Source organism: Chiloscyllium plagiosum, chromosome 5 (genome assembly GCF_004010195.1).
Source record: "Chiloscyllium plagiosum isolate BGI_BamShark_2017 chromosome 5, ASM401019v2, whole genome shotgun sequence".
Classification (NCBI taxonomy): domain Eukaryota; kingdom Metazoa; phylum Chordata; class Chondrichthyes; order Orectolobiformes; family Hemiscylliidae; genus Chiloscyllium; species Chiloscyllium plagiosum.
This window is the reverse complement of record NC_057714.1, coordinates 5,338,220-5,358,525: the sequence shown is the minus strand read 5'-3', so window position 1 is coordinate 5,358,525 and position 20,306 is coordinate 5,338,220. Positions and strand designations below refer to the sequence as shown.

Below are 20,306 nucleotides of genomic sequence, written 5' to 3'. Positions count from 1 at the left end.
GGTCTCTGGCGCTGTGAGGCAGCAGTGCTAACCACTGTGCCACCGTGCCGCCCATTTTATTGCTGATCTGACAGAATCTGGAAAAGATATTTTATATAACTAATAAAGTTTATTGTTTATAGTAGGAATGAGCTGAATAACTTTCAACATGAATCGACAATAGACGAGGCCAACTTCAAGACTGTGGGAAGACCACAGTCAGAAAATGACAATCAATATCAAGTAAACTCAAGAATGGAAAATGCAGAAAATATGGAAGGTATGTTTTTCAATAAATTGAAGAATAAATAACATTTCAAACTGCAAGAGAGCCATATTGACAAAGCCCTGGAGTGGGTTAAATGTTTGTAACCCTGCTTGGAGTGTGGGGTAATTGAACAAGCTAATGAATGGAATCCTTGACTGTAACCTATTTAAGTTATAAAATTACGTTAGTACAAGTGCACTGCAGTAGAAACACAGTCAACAGTTTTTTTTTGCATACCATCAAAAATGGGAATTTTGTATGTAACTGGATGCAGTTCTCAAAAGAAAGTTAAAAGAATTAAGCTGAGCAATGATGTTCAATCCAATGAAGTAAAATCCAATTAGGTAGACCCAGAGTGGTCCTCTAAACCACCTTGTGATTTTTCCCCTATTAAAATCAGTGGGTGAAAGCTTGTTGCATGATGAGTGATGTGCAAAACCCCCGTCCCTGCCCAATGAATTCTTTGACCAATGAATTCATTGTAATACAGCTTAATGTTTTGGAGCATTTTGAAAACTCGCTCAACTTCCCTGGAATGCTCACTAATGGTGAAGCTACTTTACAGTGATCTGATGCTGCTTCAGTAAAGTATTCTTGCTACAGCATGTAGTTTGCATAAGAACCTTTATTGTTTGAAGTCTCTGATAAGCTTTTTGCATATGTATTGCTTAATGCACCTTGTGACCATTTTATGGGACAAGTGGATTTTAGAGTACCGTTTATGAAAGCAGTGAATATTTTTAAGCAGAGTATTCAAAGCTCAGCAAGCTCTTGAAAAATATTACAAGATTTTCAAATCAGCCCAACAAAAGAAAGATTGTACAACCGAAGTAATGGATCCTTCCAAACAATTGCATTTTCTTTTCGTTTCCCATTATCTTTTGTTCTGAACAAGTGAGGTAGAAGAATGAAATCACTGTACTTCATACCATCATAGTATGCAAATTCCTAAGCTGTGCATGGTGCAACTCAGCAGCACTCTGCATCTCCGAAGCTGCCATGCAATACAGGCTCTGCTTCCGTTATGAATGCTGGTGTTTGTTTTCTGCAAATGATGCTGAACTAAAACTGAATGGAGGCAGTTGCAGCTCAGCATTTTTTTCAGTAATCTTCCCAGCTACTCAGAGGTTATAAAGTCCACTTCTTTGAATAGCAGCATTTCACATGCAAGCAAAACTTGGTCTTATCAGGATTGCCACTGAACCTCTTGCAAAGTATGTTAACAGTCATTATCTGTACAGTGCTACAACAAATGAGTCAATGATCTTGGGTTATTTTGGGGTAAATTACTCTTGTTGCAGGAAACCCAAGATGTTTGTAAAACTTAGTTCCAGAAAATATACATTGGGTGTTTAATTCAGTGTCAGTCTATAACTTATAAGTTGCCTAATCCAAATGAGCATTCTTTTAAACAATGAAAATTTGACTTCTACCAAATTTTTTCTAATTCTGTGCTTTTCTTTCTTGTTGTGATATAAGCAGAGAGGATGGACAACACTGAAGTAGTGGTCGCAGCTTCTGAGAAGACTGATGTGAATGTTGAACCTCAGCCTTCTGAATTTGCAGACGAAGTTCCCAAAACTGGTGAGGACCTGGGTGACACAAATGCAACGCTGGAAACCGAAAACAGAGAGATTCAGACATTTTTTAGTGCAATGGAACAAAGGTATGAAAAGTCTGCATGAGAATCCCCATGCATTACAAAAAAAATTGCTTCATTTCAGGAACCGGATTTCAATCATTTTGTTTTTGTAATCACTATACTTTTCTTTAAGCAAATGGTAAATTTTGGTTTATTTAAACTTTGTCTGGTTTCACCCTTTAAATAAAGGGCGTGCTTCTAACTGGTTAGTGATGCTTTGGAACATGGACAAACTTTTTTTTCCATAGCATGAAATCCTCTGGGTATGGTGAGGTGTTAAGATTTACAGCTGTATTTCCCTTTGAATGCCTTCATTTGAAGTACTCTCTTAAAGGAATTGTGACAGATTGCGGTAGAAATAATGAAGTTAGGGTTATCCTCAATCTGTCACTGTAATGTTGATGAAATTCCCAAAGAAGTAGCATAAATCACCACTTATGTACTTTGTGTAGTTAAGGGGAACCAATATTGAAATTATTGGTGATAAAGTAAATTAGCATTTTCAATTGTCAATGAATATTGCAATTATTTAGCCAGAAAGTAATCATTGGGGGAAAAATTAGTTTCAAAATTAGTCTCTACCAGCTGGAGGCTATAATCAAACTGGGACATATATGTTTCAGCTAATCATAACATTGATCTAATACTTGAAACAATCTGAATGGATTTACAGGTCAGCAAATTCTGATGTTGGCTATATGAATGCAATTTATTTTGTAAATTTATTCAAATAGCTGATACCTTTTCAACTGACCACCAGTCAAGTAATGTTATCTTGTTTTATTTTGTTATTACTGATTATGCATGGTATTTGCCCAGATTGGACTTCTGTGGTGATGTTGATACATTTCAACTTCTCCATGATATCATATCCACTATTTATTGATTTTTATTTGAGCTTCCATTATGATACAGTGTTCACTGGAATTTGTTTGTATAGTTCTCAATACTTTCCAATGGTATGCGTTGTTTTCATTTTCAGATTTAATGATATCGAATTTGAGGAAGAGAATGGTATTCCTACTCTACCATTTCTGGAATCTTGCTATGCAATAGTTCCAGTATTAGGTAGGAAATTGCACCTTAATTTCTGCAATATACTTATGGGTAAATTTGAAAGAACCTGCGTGTTCTATCATGGAGGGGGAGTTGCAAGCAACTTATTCTAATACTCCTTTAATTTCAAAATGTTTTCTCTTGTTGGCAAGTAACTTTTTAAAAAATCTTTAAGTTATGGCATAACCCAAATGTAATTGTGCTTTAATATCTTGTGTGAATCATTTAACCTTTTTAACTGTTTTTGTTAGTAATAAGTCCAAAGATAGGAAGGCAAAGAAAATGCAAAAAGCATGCAACTTTTAGGATTTTTTTTTGTCATACCTCTGAGGTATCTACATTTCTGAAAATGATTGTCTTGTAAGCAAATAATTGGAGGGCTGTCAGGGTCATATATGATGTAACTAAGCAGCTGATTGCTGACAGGGTAGGAAGTTGTTGCTGGTGGAAGGTTGACATTTTTGTAGCATGTTCCACAGCCCCATCTGAAGAGAGAGAAAATCCCAAGTTGGACTTTTAAAATTTGCTGCTATGACTAATAATCAATCTGTTCATAGTATGATTTCTTGGATGGCATGCTAGTTGTATGAAGAAACAGTGGGTCAACTGGGCCTGGATTCACAGGAGTTTAGAACAATAAGGGATCTCATGCAAACATACAAAATTCTAACGGGAGTCGAGGATGATATTTCCCAGGGGATTGGGAATTGTAGTGGTGGTTGTCCAGTAGAAGAAGCCATGGTCCCAGATAAATGGAATGCCATTGCAGATTGAAGGCAAAGAGAGGGCACTGAACCTGTGGAAGTCTCTACCTCCAAAAGGCTGTGGACACCAAGTCACTGACTGTGATGAAGAAAGAAATTGATTATGAGAGGCTAAAGGTGTCAAGGGATATGTCATACGGCACTGAGAACATCAACCATGATCACGTTGAATGGCCAAGGGGGATTGATAAGGCAACTGATCTTCTCCTGTTCCTAATTATTGTGTTTCTCTCTGTTTCTATATAAACCATTGCCCAGCTGAACATTGACTTGTTCGTGTGCTGTAAAGTAACTCAGTTTATCTAATTCTGCCAGTCTTTATGTTCTACACAGGAGCACCTTAAAATTACTATGACACAGATCATGGGAAATGTATAATATTATGCCATAATTTATATCACAGATTAGTACTTTAGAACATTCTATTGAATCACAGTTGGAAAAGCAGGTGGGTTTAGGGTAGAGTGGTGGGTTGGAAATGGGGTGAGGTTGATCGAAAATGTTGAAATCTGTTTCTTTCCAAATCCACTTGAACTCTCACATTTCAAAATGTAACCAAATCAGGAAGATGGATGGGCAACCAATCCATTCCAAGGATGTAGTTGGCGACTTCAAAGTACCGTAACGATGCAGCAAACCTGACTGTAGTGCTGTTTCCAAGCTTTTACTGCTGGAGGCTGGGGTTCTCAAATATCACGCCAGCCAATTATTTCCTCAAGATGACAACTTGACAGATCGAAGATGAGTGCCTTCTTATTATTCTGTGGATCCAGGGAACTGCCTGAAGAGCCTCTGTGGTTACCACCTCTTTCCATCTCTCCCATCAGGCTGCAATGTCTCACCTTCCCTTCACAACGAGTCCTCTAATTTTCCTATCCCCGGACCATGTTACTCAATCGCACGCACCTTCGGTTAACCCCCAATTCTGGCATGGTCAATCCTGTTATCACAGCTTTCAGAGACCTGCTGTCAGTCCAGTTGAAAACTCCATTCTCAATCAACCCATGTCCCAGATGGAGAACCAATTATTGACTTCCCCAACACGCAGTGGGTTTAAATGTCCGCAGTGTGTCAGGGAGATGTGATGGTAGCGGAGTCCCAAATGATGGATTCCTCATCACCCTGACTTTCTGAACAACCTGCTTCCTGAGAGTCGGGTCAGTAAAAATTCAGCTCATAGTGTCATTGGATTGGCATGTTATACATATGGAAAATCACTAAATTGATGGTGACGAGACAGCAGCAAGATACCCAGTAAAGTTAAATTTCATTCTGCCCTCTCCCTGCCCCAAGTTCTAATTGCATTGAATGGAAGTCTACTCCTTGGTGTCACGTGAATGTGCTGTGAGTAGTTCAGGGAAGGTTTACCTGAATAATTGATTCCTGAAGAAGGGCTCATGCCCAAAACGTCGATTCTCCTGCTCCTTGGATGCTGCCTGACCTGCTGCGCTTTTCCAGCAACACATTTTCAGCTCTGATCTCCAGCATCTGCAGTCCTCACTTTATCCTTACCTGAATAATGTCTGGTTGCCTAAAGAGGTTGTAAAAGCTACACTTGCATCTGCCGGAGCTTAGAGTAAAAGGCAGATTGATCTAAATATATGATCTTAAAGGAGCTGACAGGCTGGATGTGGAGACGATCTTTGCTTTTGTGGGAGAATCTAGAATTCAAGGTCATCATTTAAAAATAAGAGTCATCCATTTAAGACAGAGGTGGTGAATTTCTTTTCTCTTAAAGGATCAGAGGTCTTTGGAACTGTTTTCCTCAAAAAGCTGTGGAAATAGTGTTGACGTATTTTTAATACAGAGATGGATAGATTGTTGTTAAGGGAGTGTCAGGTTATCAGGAGTAGATGGAAATGTGATCAGTGGTGGAGTATTATTAAATGATGGAGCAGATTCTGGGGCCATATGACCTCCTCCCAATCCTAATCTGCATGTTTGTATGAATCTATGCATCTATGGGCCTGTCCATAAAAGCCTAATAAGTAAAACTCTTTTCTTGCTGTGCTGCTTGCTTACTTATTTTCTTATGCATCACTGATTTTTTTCCATCAATTCAGAGGGGAACTAACTCTAACCTGGTCAGTTTAGTTTTAAGGAAAACAAACCTTTCTGAGGCTTTTTGTTTGTTCCTTAATGAAACTGTCTTCCATGAAAAGAGGAGGAAGTGAGGACTGCAGAAGCTGGAGATCGGAGAGTGTGGCGCTGGAAAAGCACAGCAGGTCAGGCAGCAACCGAGGAGCAGGAGAGTCGACGTTTCGGCCATCATCAGGAATGTGATGATGTGACCATGACCATGGTGTGAAGCAAAGGAGGCAGACAGGGGAAGCATTGCAAGAAGGGAGAAGGAGGACTTTCCCCAGCTATAAATCAAGATAACGTTCATCTCCCTGACTGTGAAGGTTGAGTCACCCTTACATTTTACACCATTGGGTCCTTCCTGTTGAAAGCAGGTGATATTGCATAGTGAGGCAGCAGCGCTAACCACTGAGCCACTGTGTCACCCAAGTTGTCACCTCCTCTCTCCAAGGAAACAGTTTGATTACATTGCTTCAACTCCTTCTTCCCAGGGATGGTTAATTTGTCATGTTTTTAATTTTTTTTGTAACAGTTTCTTGTTGCCCCTTTAAACTCATGAAATGTTTTTTTTTTCAGAAAGAGTTTTTGGTAATTTTTGCAATCCTTGAACAATTATTAAAGTATTGAAGTATGTTTCCAACATGCCTTGCAATTCTGATTGTCTTACATTATCTCCTGGGATTTGGAGACAACCAGAAAAACAGGAGGAGGAACAAAAACCAATAGCAGCCAAGCATAGTGATAAGAACAGTATTGTGAGTCTCTACCTGGTCAAAAGAAACTTCCCTACCCTGCTTAGACTTGCCATTCCCCAGTTGTACACTCATATCAGAGTCCCATTTACAACGTTCCCTCGATTAACATCAAGTAGTAAAAGCCACCATCAAAAACATTTATTCAACAGCTTTAAACAGCATCTCATCAAAAATACAAATGAAAATGAACAATTCACTTATGTGCAACTCCTTAGTGTCTATGTTTCTGTGCAGTGCTTATTCAAGTGACCAGGGGATGATGTAAGGTTGCTGACTTATAGCTGGGGGACTTAGGGAGAGATGGCCTTTAAGGTCGACCCTGAATATCGTCCTGGGCATTGAGGATCTGACTTTGAATTGCACCATCTCAACATGAAAGGCAGCAGCTTCAGCAGCTGGCTGAGAGGCAACAGCTTGCATGCTGATCTTCATGGTTCTCACATCCTCTATCTGAGAGCTCTGCCCTGCAGCTCTGAAACATCAGGGAGCCTCTGCCTCTGCTGCATTGGAAACTGGGACAGTAGCCGGCAAGCACTCTGTTCTTCATTTGGACTGTGCTGCCCGTCATTTCCATGGTAACATGACATAAAACCTGATATCGGTTTGGAGTGGTCCCTTGTGATTGACTGGAGGTTGCCCTGCCAATGCACCAAGAATCTGTGTGCACCATCATTTGCATTTTCGTGTATTCATCCCCAAGGAGGTCTTCATCCCCTACAGAAACCTCCTTTGTGATCTCACCAGCCAGGGAGTTTGCATGCAAGCTGTCATACCCCTTTGGTTTATTTCCACTTAGTATATGTTGAATGATTCACTGTGTACTGTTTGTAATTCTATATCGGCCTCTGAAGTTATAAGAGTTTCAGCCCCTGAGCTGGTGCTTGCAAGTATAAAGTCAAACAGCAGTACCTCCTTTCTGCCATACTTTTCCATGCTGACACTGTGTGACCTTTGAGAGGCTAGTGCAAGGACTACACGGAATCGTCGGAGTTGGCTTGGAGTAAAATGGTGAGGGGCTGGGTGGGAATGAGAACACAGACAAAATCTGCCACAGGGAATGTGGATAAAGACTTTGGGTGGACTACAGAAACATGCTGGTGAGAGTGCTTGGAGGCCTTGGTGTGCTCCTCTTTATGCATCTTTAGAGGCTGAGTAAGCATTCATTCTTAATATCTGAAAACAGCTAAAGCAAAAAAGCAGCACAAGAGGGAGGAATGGGTCATGGGAAGAAAAGCTGGAATTGCCAGTCCTAACACTTGCAGTTTTCATTTCCTGACATCCTTCAGGGTTAGGAATGGAGAAGGTACAAGACTCAATGATTTACCACCAGCCACAGTGGCCTCAGGAATGTCTAGTGGCTTGACTTTGTGGTATTGATCTCAATGATTTGGTGGACTATCTTCTCGAGGGTGCTAAGCAGATGCAGGCGAGTTGGTCTTCCTGCCTATTGTGGACACCTTCCCCAGAAACGGAGAGGGCAGAATACCAGTGTCAGTGTGTTAAAGTGATGCATGGTCATCACTGAATAGCTGTGGAAGTGGGAAAAGGTGTATGTACTGTTGGAATGTTCAGTAAGTGTGTGTGGGAAAGTGTGATGTAAGGATGGGGTGTAGGGGAAGGAGAGAGGTTAATGAAGTTGGGGGGGAGGAGGAGATGTTGGTCCTGAGTTTCAGGATGAGTTAGGAGAAAGTGAGGACTGCAGATGCTAGAGGTCAGAGTCGAGATGAGCCGCTAGGTGAGTGATGGGTGTGGTGCATTTGAGAAGTGGCTGGTGAAATGGGTGTGAGATTGATGTGCAATTTCATTCACTCTCTTTAACTCCCAAACGTGACCGTGAAACTTCATTTGCTCTGCGGCTCGTCTCAGGGATTACTCTCTGCATTCAGCATCTTTTCCACTTTCTCCCCTTTCGTCCGGAGGGAATGTTTGAAAGGTTCCCTGCCCCTGGCTTACAAATGTCACTTCCAGTGCTTAGATTCCAGGGTTTGCTTCACTGAACTGGGAAGGCCTTTCCCTCAAATACTGATAGATCTCAAGTACAAGAGCAAGAGGTGATTTTGAAATTAGTAGACCTCAACTGAAGTACTGTGTACCACATTATAGGAAAGATGCGAATGCATTGGAGAGAGTGCGGAAACGATTTACTGCAGTGGTTCCGGAGATCAGTTATGAGGATGAATTTGAAGAAGCCAGGGCTGTTCTCTTTAGAGAGCAGAGAGCTGTAAAGAGATTTGATAGAGATTTTCAAAATCATAAATAGCTAGATAGAGTAAGTAGGAAGAAGCTGTTCCTGCTTGTAAAAGGAACAAGAACGAGAGAGCATGGAACTAAAGTGATGTGCAAGGATGATATGAGAAAAGCACATAGTGAGTAGTTCGGATCTGGAATGTATTCCCTAGAAATGTGATGGAGGCAAGTTCATTTGAGGCATTACAAAAAGTATTTGATGATTAAGAATAATATTCAGGGGTAACTGGGATAACGCAGGAGAATGGCACTAAGTAATGATGCGAGTGTGAAGGGCCAGTGCAGGTACTATGGGCTAACTGGTGGCCTCTTATGCCATAACACTTCTGCAATTCTTAAAATTCTCTCTCTAACCAAAGTCTTCCAAAGCACCATTTATCCCAGTTTGCAGCTTTCCTTTTATATGAACTGTGCCTCTCAATTGAGAAGGTTACCTGGTGTATATAAATGGTTACTTGCATGTTACACAGCATTGTGTAGTCTGCAGAGACTGCTGATAACATTGAGCCTACTGTATTTTTTAGTGCAATGTCCCACTAATATAATGGGCATGAGGTGGGTGCTCTGCCATCCTAGAAATCTTACTCATTCTACCTCCCCTTCCCCCATTACCCCAAATACAGGTGAACCACTGCTCCTGAATATCTCTGATCTATTCCAGGCAGTGATGCTGGTGCTACAACTTGCAGGTGACTGGCAGAGAAATGTCATCTTTCATTGAAACCTTTGGTTAATTCCACATCCCAGAAACAAATGAGTTGTACTAACCTAATACTTGGTCTTTTAGTTTCTTCCATATAAGATGGAAGTTTGAAAATTTCGTCTGTTCATTCCCACACAAGACTTTATAAAAAGCATGCTGGAGCAACTTCTCTCTTGAACGGAATAACCTCAGCATCCTAGTCTCCGAAGTTACAGTTTTCAAAAGCAGAGCAAATTTGAGCAAGGTCAGAGAGTTGAATGCATGGTTCAAAGGTGTTTGTGGAATAAATGGATTGCAACTCATGGGAAACTTGTAGGTAAAATGGGATCTCCCCCAGAACTATGCTGGGACCAGTGTGCTGGGGAGTCATGTAACGAGTAGAGGAGGGGATAATACAAGGGGATAAGTGGTAAATTATGTATGGTATAATGGCCTTTTTAGAGTTGCAGTTTCAAGGTGACCAAGTCTACGACCTAAATGTTCGAGAATTTTTCACTTTTTACCAGGTTAGGAAGGTAAAACCAGTAGGTTAGCTCTGCTATTTAAGGATGATGTTTGTGTAGTAATGAGAGATTACCTTATTTCAGAAAATTTATATGTAAAAGCATTTTTTGTGTGGAGAAAAGAAATAATATTGTGAGAGAATTGCATGAATTGGTTTGGCAAACACAGCCTGGAAAATGAATTTATAGAGTCTATCTGGGACAATTTCATACAGTTGTCTAATCTTGAGTATTCTACAGGTCTTTTACTCATCCTTGCTGTGGAAGACATAAACAATCAGAAAAATAAAGTCATAGAGCTATACAACATGGAAACAGGCCCTTCAGTCCAACCCGTCCATGCCGACTAGATATCCCAACATAATTTAGTCTCATTTGCCAGCACTTGGCCCTTATCCCTCTAAACCCTTCCTATTCCTACACCCATTCAAATGCCTTTTAAATGCTGTAATTGTACTAGCCTCCACTACTTCCTCTGGCAGCTCATTCCATAAACACATCAAACTCTGTGTGAAAAAGTTGCCCCTTAGGTCCCTTTTATATCTTTCTCCTCGAACCCTAAACCTATACCCTCTAATTTTGGACTCCCCGACCCTGGGGAAAACACCTTGTCTGTTTACCTATCTATGCCACTCATGATTTTATAAACTCCTATAAGGTCGTCCCTCAGCCTCTGCTCTCGGGAAAATAGCCCCAGTCTATCCAGTTGAAAAACAAGAAGTAAAAAGGATGAAGGAAGTTAAAACAATCATAATCACTAGGGAAAAGATACCAAGAAAGGTAGAAAATTGCTGGGCCAAACGACCTGTTCTCTGAAATTTTAAAATGCAGAGATAGTAAATGCATTGTTTGTAATGTTCTAGAGTTTCCTGGATTCTGGAAATGCCTCAGCAAAAATTGTGAATATAGCCAATATATAAGGAAGGAGGAAGATAGAAAGCGGGAAACTATAGACTAGTTAGCCCAATGTCTGTCTAAAAGAAAAAGTTCAAAAACACTATTAAGGACGTATTTCAGCAATTGGTTAGAAAATCGTGAAACTTTGTTTACTTTGCTTGATTTGTATTGTGAAAAGGAGTTTGCCTAATTCATTAGAGTCCTTTGAGAAAGTAACAAGCAAGCGAACCACCTGGATTTCCAAAAAGCATTCAACATGGTGTCACAGCAAACAATATGGCACAAAATTAAAAAAAACACATGGTGAGGAGAGTAACAAATTAGTATGGAAAGAAGCTTGGTTAGTTAATAAGAAGCAAAGTGATAGATGAGCCATTTTCAGGTTGACAAACTGTAACTAGAAGTGCAGCAGGGATCAGTGCTGGGGTCTCAACCATATACAATCTATCTTCCAACTGGTATTGGTGTCTAGGATGAAGTGACTGAAGATATTACAGCTAAGCTGCTGATGATCCAGTTTGTGATGGCTACATCCTATGAATGAATAAATGAAACTGATTTCAATGTCCCATTTATTTTAATTTTGAAATAAATACTTTTCTAACAGCTTGCCTAATTATTTTCAAATCATTAAGGTTAGATAGCTGCTGCAAGTGGTTATGAATTGCAGAGATATCCTCTTTACCTCTAATTTCAGTTTCAGTATTTACTCTAAATCTCTGTCGCTTTTCCCTCACAGATAAACTTGGCCCAACGGTCTTTGCTCCAGTTAAATTAGATTTTGTGGGCAATATTAAGGTAAGTGATGTGTTATTTTATTCCTCAAGGTGTCATTTATTCACTGTTTGTCAATGATTATTTATAAAATAGATTATATCAGCTTTTTAAAACCAATTAAGTTTGATCATGGTTGCAAAGAAGTATTCTATTTTCAGAAAATAAATCAGAAATACATCACTGATTCCATAAGGTTCACTACCCTTCAGAAGATAGTACTGTATGAATTGGAAACTGATGAGGCTACAGTGAGGAACTCTGCCACTGAGGCACTCCTTTGGTTGAAGAGGTATGTATGTGCAGTTTTCTGACCTTTTTTCAACGACAAAGAAATTCTTCATTGGTTCAGCCCTGAAGACGTAGGTTTATATTTGGAATGCGCTTTCATGCTGTGGTGCTAGTGAATCTTGAATCTTTTCCAAACCCATTCTTTACACATCTCTGACAAACGAGGGGTATCAGTCTGATTGACATGAAGGGACAATCAAAGTGAATGCTGCAAATTGACAGGTTTTTTTTTCATTAAAGGTCCCTATAGAGTAGTATCTCTGCTTGTTAATTCCACTCTTCTTCCTGTCCCTCCTGTTCCCGAATGCAGTCACTCTTTTATATACGCGCTACGTACAATTAGCTCCAAAAGCAAAATTTGAATTGGAGAACTTTCTAAACAGTATTACTGTGTAATAGATAGAGTTGTCGACACCAGGTCACGCTAATGAGAATATGGTTGTCCTGCAGTGAGGGTGTAAATATGTAATTGGATTTTTTTATGATGATTGTAAATAATCATCATTGTTGCTTCATTGAGCCTTAGAACATTATGGATAATTGGGAAGGTTTAAGCATCTGTATACATCAATTCTTTTCAATTGTGGCTGCTTGTGTTGTCAGATTATAGGTCCCCCATAGTTACCGCAATGTGAGATTAAAAGAGGCCATTATGTGAATACTCTAAAACTGATAACAATGTTGACCGACATTGAAGTAAGATCTAATTGTCATTTATGAAGGAAGTTCCTTTCCTTTTGATTTTTCTCTGTTCAGTCTTTCTTCTTTTCAAGACATTTGCTTCTCCTTAGATTCTATTGAAAGAGACTGCCTCTGATAGCCCACAGACCCACGAGTACACACAAAAACAGAAATTGCTGGAGAAACTCAACATATCTGGCAGCATCTGTGGAGAGAAAACAGAATCAAAGTCTCAAATCCAGCGATTCTTCTTCAGAACTTCAGATTACTGGGAGGTGGGGGAAAGTGAACTATGGGTGGAGATGGAGACCAGAGAGAGAGAAAACAGCAGTCTGGTAGAAAAAGGGATGGATAATGGTAAGCCGGGGAGAAAGAAAAGCTGCTCATGGGGACTATTACTAGATGAAAATGGGTTGACTGTGGTGAAAGCAGACCGTGTAATGACAAGGCTTGTTGTGTGGGTGTGGGTGAAGGATGTGGAAGAACATACTCAGGCCCTATAATTATTGAACTTACTGGGTTATGAAGACTGGAGGGTTCCCAGGTGGAAAATGAGATTCAGTTTTTTTTCCAGCACATGCTGAGCCTTACTGGAGAATGGCAGCAGGTGCAGTTTTCCCAGGCATTGAACGATGTGGGCACTGGCAAGAAAGTTGGGTGTGGTCACTGATGAGGGACTTCTCTGTGCTGATGCAGTAAGGCCCATTTTCTAATCAAGTGTTGAACTGTGAGATGGGATTCTTGCTAGTGAGCAATGAGAAGTCCATTTGTGCGCATTAGCATGTATTAACGTCATATCCTTAGTTAATCTCACATCATTCCTTTGGGAATTCCCATTCTCCCACCTGCTGGATAGCAACTAAATGCTGATAATTCCTAACAATAGTGTCAGACTTGAACTCACTGTTTACCCCTCCAGACCTCTATTTTGGAGACCTGCGACGAACATTTCAGGGCATGCTTCATGGGCAACGACCATATGCATTCCCCGTTCACAAACCTTGGCATTGGATAGGTAGTAACCCTGCTGCATCCGCATGGCATATCTCTGAACCACTTACAATATGGTTCAGCATTTTACTGCAACCCTTTGGATGATATGGAAGACTGCAGAGGGAAGAGAGATCACTGACAGTCAGAACCACCCTGACCACAACGAAGGGACAGTGCAGGATGATAGTTGGTCTGGCAGGCTAGGGATGGGTGGGGGTTAGTGTTGTGAGATGAAGTTGTAAATCAGTGTGTTGTGTGGGCACATGTGGAGTCTCTGCACTGATTGGCCTGATGGAGGATCAGGAAGAAAGGAATATTGAGGTTTTGTGTAGGGGCCCCTGATCATCAGGCTGAGGATATAAGTCACTGAACCAAGCATGATCAGCATTGTCTTCCATGCTAATGGGAAGGTAAACGTACATTGGAAATGGCAAAAAGCTGGGACCTAATCTGTGGACAGATTGTGTTTATTTCTGTCTGACAAGCGAGCTGTATGTGAGAAATGCCAGGCTCGCCAAGCTGCAGTTACACTAAAACACTAGGAATCCTGCAGCAAGCATCTCACCCCCGACTCCCCAAAGCCTGTCCACCATCCACAAGGCACAAATCCAGAGTGTGATGGAATATTTTCTACTCACCTGGATGGGTGCAGCCCCAACAACACTTAAGCAGTTTGACAAGAGCCAGGGCAAAGCAGCCACTTGATTGGCACTGCATCCACAAGCACTCACTCCCTCCACCACCACCGACACTCAGGAGCAGCAGTGTGTACCACCTACAAGATGTATTGCAGACATTCACCAAAGACAGTGGTTAGCATTGCTGCCTTACACCGCCAGGGACCCAGATTCGATTCCAGCCTCGGGCGACAGTCTGTGTGGAGTTTGCACATTCTCCCAGTGTCTGCGTGGGTTTCCTCTGGGTGCTCTGGTTTCCCCCCACAATGCAAAGATGTGCAGGTCTGGTGAATTGGCCATGCTAAATTGCCCGTAGTGTTGGGTGCATTAGTCAGGGGTAAATATGGGGAATGGGTCTGGGTGGGTTACTCTTCGGAGGGTCGGTGTGGACTGGTTGGGCCAAAGGGCCTGTACCATACTGTAGGGAATCTAATCTAATCTAATCCTCAGATAGCATCTTCTAAACCCGTGACCACTACCATCTTGAAGGACAAGATCAGCAGAAACATGGAACATCACCACCTTCAAATTTCCCCTCCAAGTCAAACATCATCTTGACTCAGAAATAATTGCAGTTCCTTCAGTGTTGCTGGGTCAAAATGCTGCAACTCCCCTCCCAGATGACATTGTGGATAAACATAAACAAAATAGACTGCAGAAGCGTAGCAAGTCAGCTCATCATCAGTTTCTCCAGGGCAACCCGGGATGGGGAATAAACACTGGCACAGCCAAGAATGCACACTAACTGTGAATTAGGAAAAGGAGCAGTGATATTGTCACTGTTGTTGTGCAGCATTGGCACAGAGAAATGGAGGAGGAACAGGTGCAACCAGCCAGCCCAGTACCAGCGTACATCCAAAACGTCGACATCTCTACTTCCTGATGCTGCCTGCCTTGCTGTGTTCTTCCAGCCTCCTGCCTGTCTACTTTAGATTCCAGAATCTGCAGTTGTTTTGTCTCTAGCTCAGTATCAGCAGCAACATCCAGTGAATGCTGAATATCCTCCACATGATGTCACAGCTAAAGGTCTCTTTGAGATGCACAAGAGGCCACGAGTCTATCATCCTCAATGCCATTTCTTCCAGATGAGCAAGGCACAATGTTGCTGGCGAGTAAGGATTCTGCAGGAAACCATCTTTGAATTAATGTCAGCTGCTAAAGCAGGAATTGCAGCACGGAGTGAATGGCCGTCAGTTTCTGTTCTGATAGACAAATGCAGCTTCTTTGTTTGCTTTTGTTGTTGCTGACTAAAGAATGAATGATTGAATAATTTGATGGATTTCCTCTATACTATTGTCTCCCACTGAAGAATGCTGGTCTACACTTGCTACTGAGGAGAGAGTAGCACAGACTTAAACTGGGTTCTAAAATGGGATGAGGCGAAGGATGGGCAAATTGTGTTTCTTGGTTCTTAAACAGCAACAGGTGTAAGAAAGTAGACTTGCATGCAGAAAGTGTCAGCTGTGCCAACCATATGTCCTGAGAGACATTGTTTTTGGTTGCCTTCCTATATTGAGTGTGATGTATAGGGCAGCTCCGGACTGCCAGTGCTTGACCTGGTGCCCAGCTGGTGCCAGCGCCAGGGATCTGGAGGTCCTGGCAGTGATGACCATTCCACCTACAGCGAGTGTATGAATGCAAGGAACAAGTAACATGTAAACTTGGTGTATCAAGGCATGTTTGGGAAGGTAGCTTGAGAAAACCTGCTAAATATCACTTGTTTACTTAATTCTTCTCCCAATGATACTCCATATTCCATCAGAGGTATGACTGCAGTTGATGTCATGACCAGTTAACTACCTCTGTCCTCACACTTTATTCTTTTATACTTGTTGTTTATGAGGACCTGAAGGTAATTTTTCACAGGAAATGGCATTGTGGAGTGTGAGGCCAGGTACTAAAAGGGTTTGGAACCCAGTGGGCTGAACACCATCATAGGAGAAAGTGAGGACTGCAGATGCTGGAGATCAGAGCTGAAAATATGTTGCTGGAAAAGCGCAGCAGGTCAGGCAGCATCCAGGGAACAGGAGAATCGACGTTTCGGACAAAGAAGGGCTTATGCCCGAAACGTCGATTCTCCTGTTTCCGGGATGCTGCCTGACCTGCTGCGCTTTTCCAGCACCACTTTTTCAGCTCTGAACACGATCATAGGATGGTCTGTCATATCTATGTCAGCTCTTTGAAAGAGTTATCTTCTTAATCCCACTTTAACAAAAATCCTCAATGTTTCCTCCTCCTAGTACTTCTATTCATTTTGGAAAGTTATTATTTAATATGTTTCCATCACCTTCTGCACTTATTAAAAAACTAATGTTACGCCATGTTCTTTTGCACTTTTTCAGCTCTGAACACGATCATATCTATGTCAGCTCTTTGAAAGAGTTATCTTCTTAATCCCACTTTAACAAAAATCCTCAACGTTTCCTCCTCCTAGTACTTCTATTCATTTTGGAAAGTTATTATTTAATATGTTTCCATCACCTTCTGCACTTATTAAAAAACTAATGTTACGCCATGTTCTTTTGCCAGCTACCTGAAATAATACCATTTTTTCTTGAAAGCAATAGTGTTGTTCATATGCCTTTGTTTAGACAAACTTTGCACTTGTACAATGATTTAAATTGCGAACCTGTTGTACACAAGCTTTTCAAAGCTATTTAGTTAGTTTTTCCATTTTTGTAGATTGCTCTGTTTAGATATTCCACCTAGTGGCAATTTTCAGTATTGCCTAAATCAGCAGAATCCACCAAATTTTAGTGAGTGAACTTGCTCTAAGTTAAAAATCACACAACACCAGGTTATAGTCCAACAGGTTTAATTGGAAGCACACTAGCTTTCGGAGTGACGCTCCTTCATCAGGTGATAGATGGAGCATTGTTCCGAAAGCTAGTGTGCTTCCAATTAAACTTGTTGGACTATAACCTGGTGTTGTGTGATTTTTAACTTTGTACACCCCAGTCCAACACCGGCATCTCCAAATCAGAACTTGCTCTAGACATTGTTATAAAATATTGTTAAGAAATAATTAATAATCGTGTGAAAGTCACCATTCTTTTCATTGTCAATGTTTACATGCCAGAGGGTTAAAGTTTCTGAAAGGATTTCTGGAAGAAGTGAACAATGGAGAAAAGGATATCCAAAAAGCACTAAGTAAGTCTGCATTAACCACTGTTTTTGTGGGATTGCCTTTTTGTTACTCTGTTTAATCAACATAGTAAAAAGAGATAGAAAAAGGCCAATCAACAAGAAAGAACCTGCATTTAAATAGCACCTTTCTTCTTCTTGGAATGTCCCAAAACATTTTATAGTGAATGAATTACATTTTGAAGCGTGCTCAGTAGCTGTCAAGTAAGCAAACCCAACAGATTCCTGTGACAACAAATATCAGTGAGATGTATACAATCCATTTGGTGCTGTCTTTTGGGGTAAACTTTGGGTAAGGCAACTTCTGATGTCTCCTCTGGATCTTTACTGCGCCTCCCCCCACACACACAGACACACACAGCAAGATGAAGCCACTGTTTAATTTAAAAATGTGAGTGCGAATGAACATTCCAGTGTTATGACATGGAGACAGGCAGCCAAATCAATTCAAATTTTTGACCAAAATAGTAAAAATTAAAACCTTCAAAGAGCGTCAAAGTTGACCCTAGAGCATCTTAACCAGGCTTTTTGAATAACCATTCAGATTAATCAATACTAGACTTCAGTTCGTATCTTAAACAAGAGATTTAGCAGCTTCTTAATAATACAATGTCATTAGTAAAGCAAAATTAAACAAACATTATAATTAGTATATGCTTTAAACCCCAAAAAAGGCTGCTCAATGGCTCAGTGGTCAGCAGTGCTGCTTCACAGCACCAGCAACCCAGATTCGAAACCAGCCTCGGGTGGCTGACTGTGTGGAGTTTGTACATTCTTTATGTGTCTGCATGGGTTTCCGCCAGATGCTCTGATTTCCTCCCATTGTCCAAAAATGTGCAGGTTAGGTGGTTTGGCTGTGCTAAATTGTCTGTAGTCTCCAGGGATGTGTACGCTATGTGGATTAGTCATGGGAATAGTGTACTTGTCTGGGTGGGATGCACTTCAGAGGGTCAGGACAGATCAATAAGCTGAATGGCCTATTCCTGCACTGTAGGGATTCTATGAAAAATGTTTGTTTTCAGTCCCATTCACATAAAAGACAAGACAGACAAACAAACGCTGTTAAGGGATAAGTAAAAGAAAATAACAAACTGACCAGATTGCTTAAGCGGTTTACGTGATGTTTTGTTCCACAGGCATAGATGATGGTTTCTTGGTAGATTTCCGAAAGATATCAAGCAGTGTCACCTTTACAGTTCACTCAGATAATGGCAGTGATACTTGGTTTTCTATTCTCTGAGCTCTGAAGAGCTGCTCATGGGACGTTAGGCAGGGAGCTTACAAATCTTCTGCTGTAGTATCAACAGCTGGATTCCTTTTCCAGAGAAAAAATACTGTCCAAAATCAAATACAAACTCTGACCACTCCCATTTTCCATTCAAGATCTGCCATCTGCTTGAGCATAAGGTATTTTCCAGACTTGCTGGAACCAATTCTCTTGTTCTAACCTTGTTAGTAGAAACTTCTACTATCTGTATAAACACAATGCTGATCCATGGTAACAAAATATTTACAGAAGCTTTTTGACCAGGAACCAACTTGCAATTAATTTCCAGCCTTGGCCTTGTGAATAAACCTGTTTGGTTTTATTTTCCTTTTAACATAAGCTGTTACCCCATTGTCCAAATGTCATATTAAGCTCTCAGCTTTTAGTTCACAGCTCCAAATCAAAATTGATTTTTAACAAAAGGAGAAATTAGGGTGGGCTCTAACAACAGAATGTGATTTGGTAGTGCGCTAACAAATTGGGGTAGTTCTGTACTTGATATTAGGAAACATAAATCTTCTTTTGACTAGCTGTATCTTTCCAGGGATGCCTTTGCTTTTGTGACAAGGGAGCTGTGTCTCACTAAATCAATTCAAAATGAACCAAAAGTCAAAATCCAGTTGCTAATTAAACTGGACAAGATCCTTTTTCATTGCTCTACATTTTGTAATCTGGTAACCTGTGCTCACTCTTCATTTTCGTTTTTTTGTACCCTGAACTTAATTATATGCTAGAGATTGTAAGGCAAGATTGAGGAAACAATAAGGCTGCAGTTGTGCTCCGAATCATTTGGCACAAGTAGTGCATTTCCTTTTCTTATTGGAGTAGCAATATTTTGGAGGCCATTTTTTTAAAAGCCCCACTACAGATGAATATAGCTGGAACACACCCCAACCCACCTGGCCCCACCCTGTATACATTCTGTGTGCTTGCCACCCTCCATGCCTCTTCCACTGGTACTTCACCTGGACAAGATCTGATTTATGCGATAAGGGTTTTACTGTATCTATAATTCACTCTGGAGAGGTGGGGTACCTCATTGAAATATTTAAATCAAGCTTCCATAGATTCCAGCTTTTTTTTTGAATTCTTAAAAATCTATATTTAAGACAGAAATACTTGTATTTATATATTGGAAATTTCAATTGTATTTTACAGCTAATGAATTGACTTTAAAGTGTAGCCAGTGTTACTACAGGCAATCGCAGTAATGAGCTATGACCTTAAGTGGCTGAGCAATAAAAGCTGCTTTTTGAATGATAGTATGGGAGCATTTAATTCTACTCAAGAAGACAGACACAGAACTGGCTCAAAGGTAGAAGACAGAGGGTGGTGGGTGGAGGGTTGTTTTTCAGACTGGAGGCTTGTGACCAGTGGAGTGCCACAAGGATCTGTGCTAGGCCCTCTACTTTTTGTCATTTACATAAATGATTTGGATGCGAGCATAAGAGGTACAGTTAGTAAGTTTGCAGATGACACCAAAATTGGGGGTGTAGTGGACAGCGAAGAGGGTTACCTCAGATTACAACAGGATCTGGACCAGATGGGCCAATGGGCTGAGAAGTGGCAGATGGAGTTTAATT

At 40.8% G+C, this 20,306-nt stretch overlaps 1 protein-coding gene across 3 annotated transcripts in view; it reads left to right on the top strand.

Moving 5' to 3' along the window:
- Window positions 1–20,306, top strand: part of plekha8 (pleckstrin homology domain containing, family A (phosphoinositide binding specific) member 8) — a 63,357-nt gene that overhangs the window by 38,615 nt on the left and 4,436 nt on the right. The window contains exons 7-12 of one of the 3 annotated variants that reach the window (XM_043689509.1): window positions 126–259; window positions 1,727–1,913; window positions 2,872–2,957; window positions 11,636–11,694; window positions 11,832–11,962; window positions 17,392–17,462. In XM_043689509.1, the coding sequence (XP_043545444.1) occupies window positions 126–259; window positions 1,727–1,913; window positions 2,872–2,957; window positions 11,636–11,694; window positions 11,832–11,962; window positions 17,392–17,462 (668 nt within the window). Of the gene's footprint in view, window positions 1–122; window positions 260–1,726; window positions 1,914–2,871; window positions 2,958–11,635; window positions 11,695–11,831; window positions 11,963–17,391; window positions 17,463–20,306 lie in introns of all 3 variants that reach the window. The other 2 variants (XM_043689510.1, XM_043689508.1) reach the window with 2 other exon arrangements.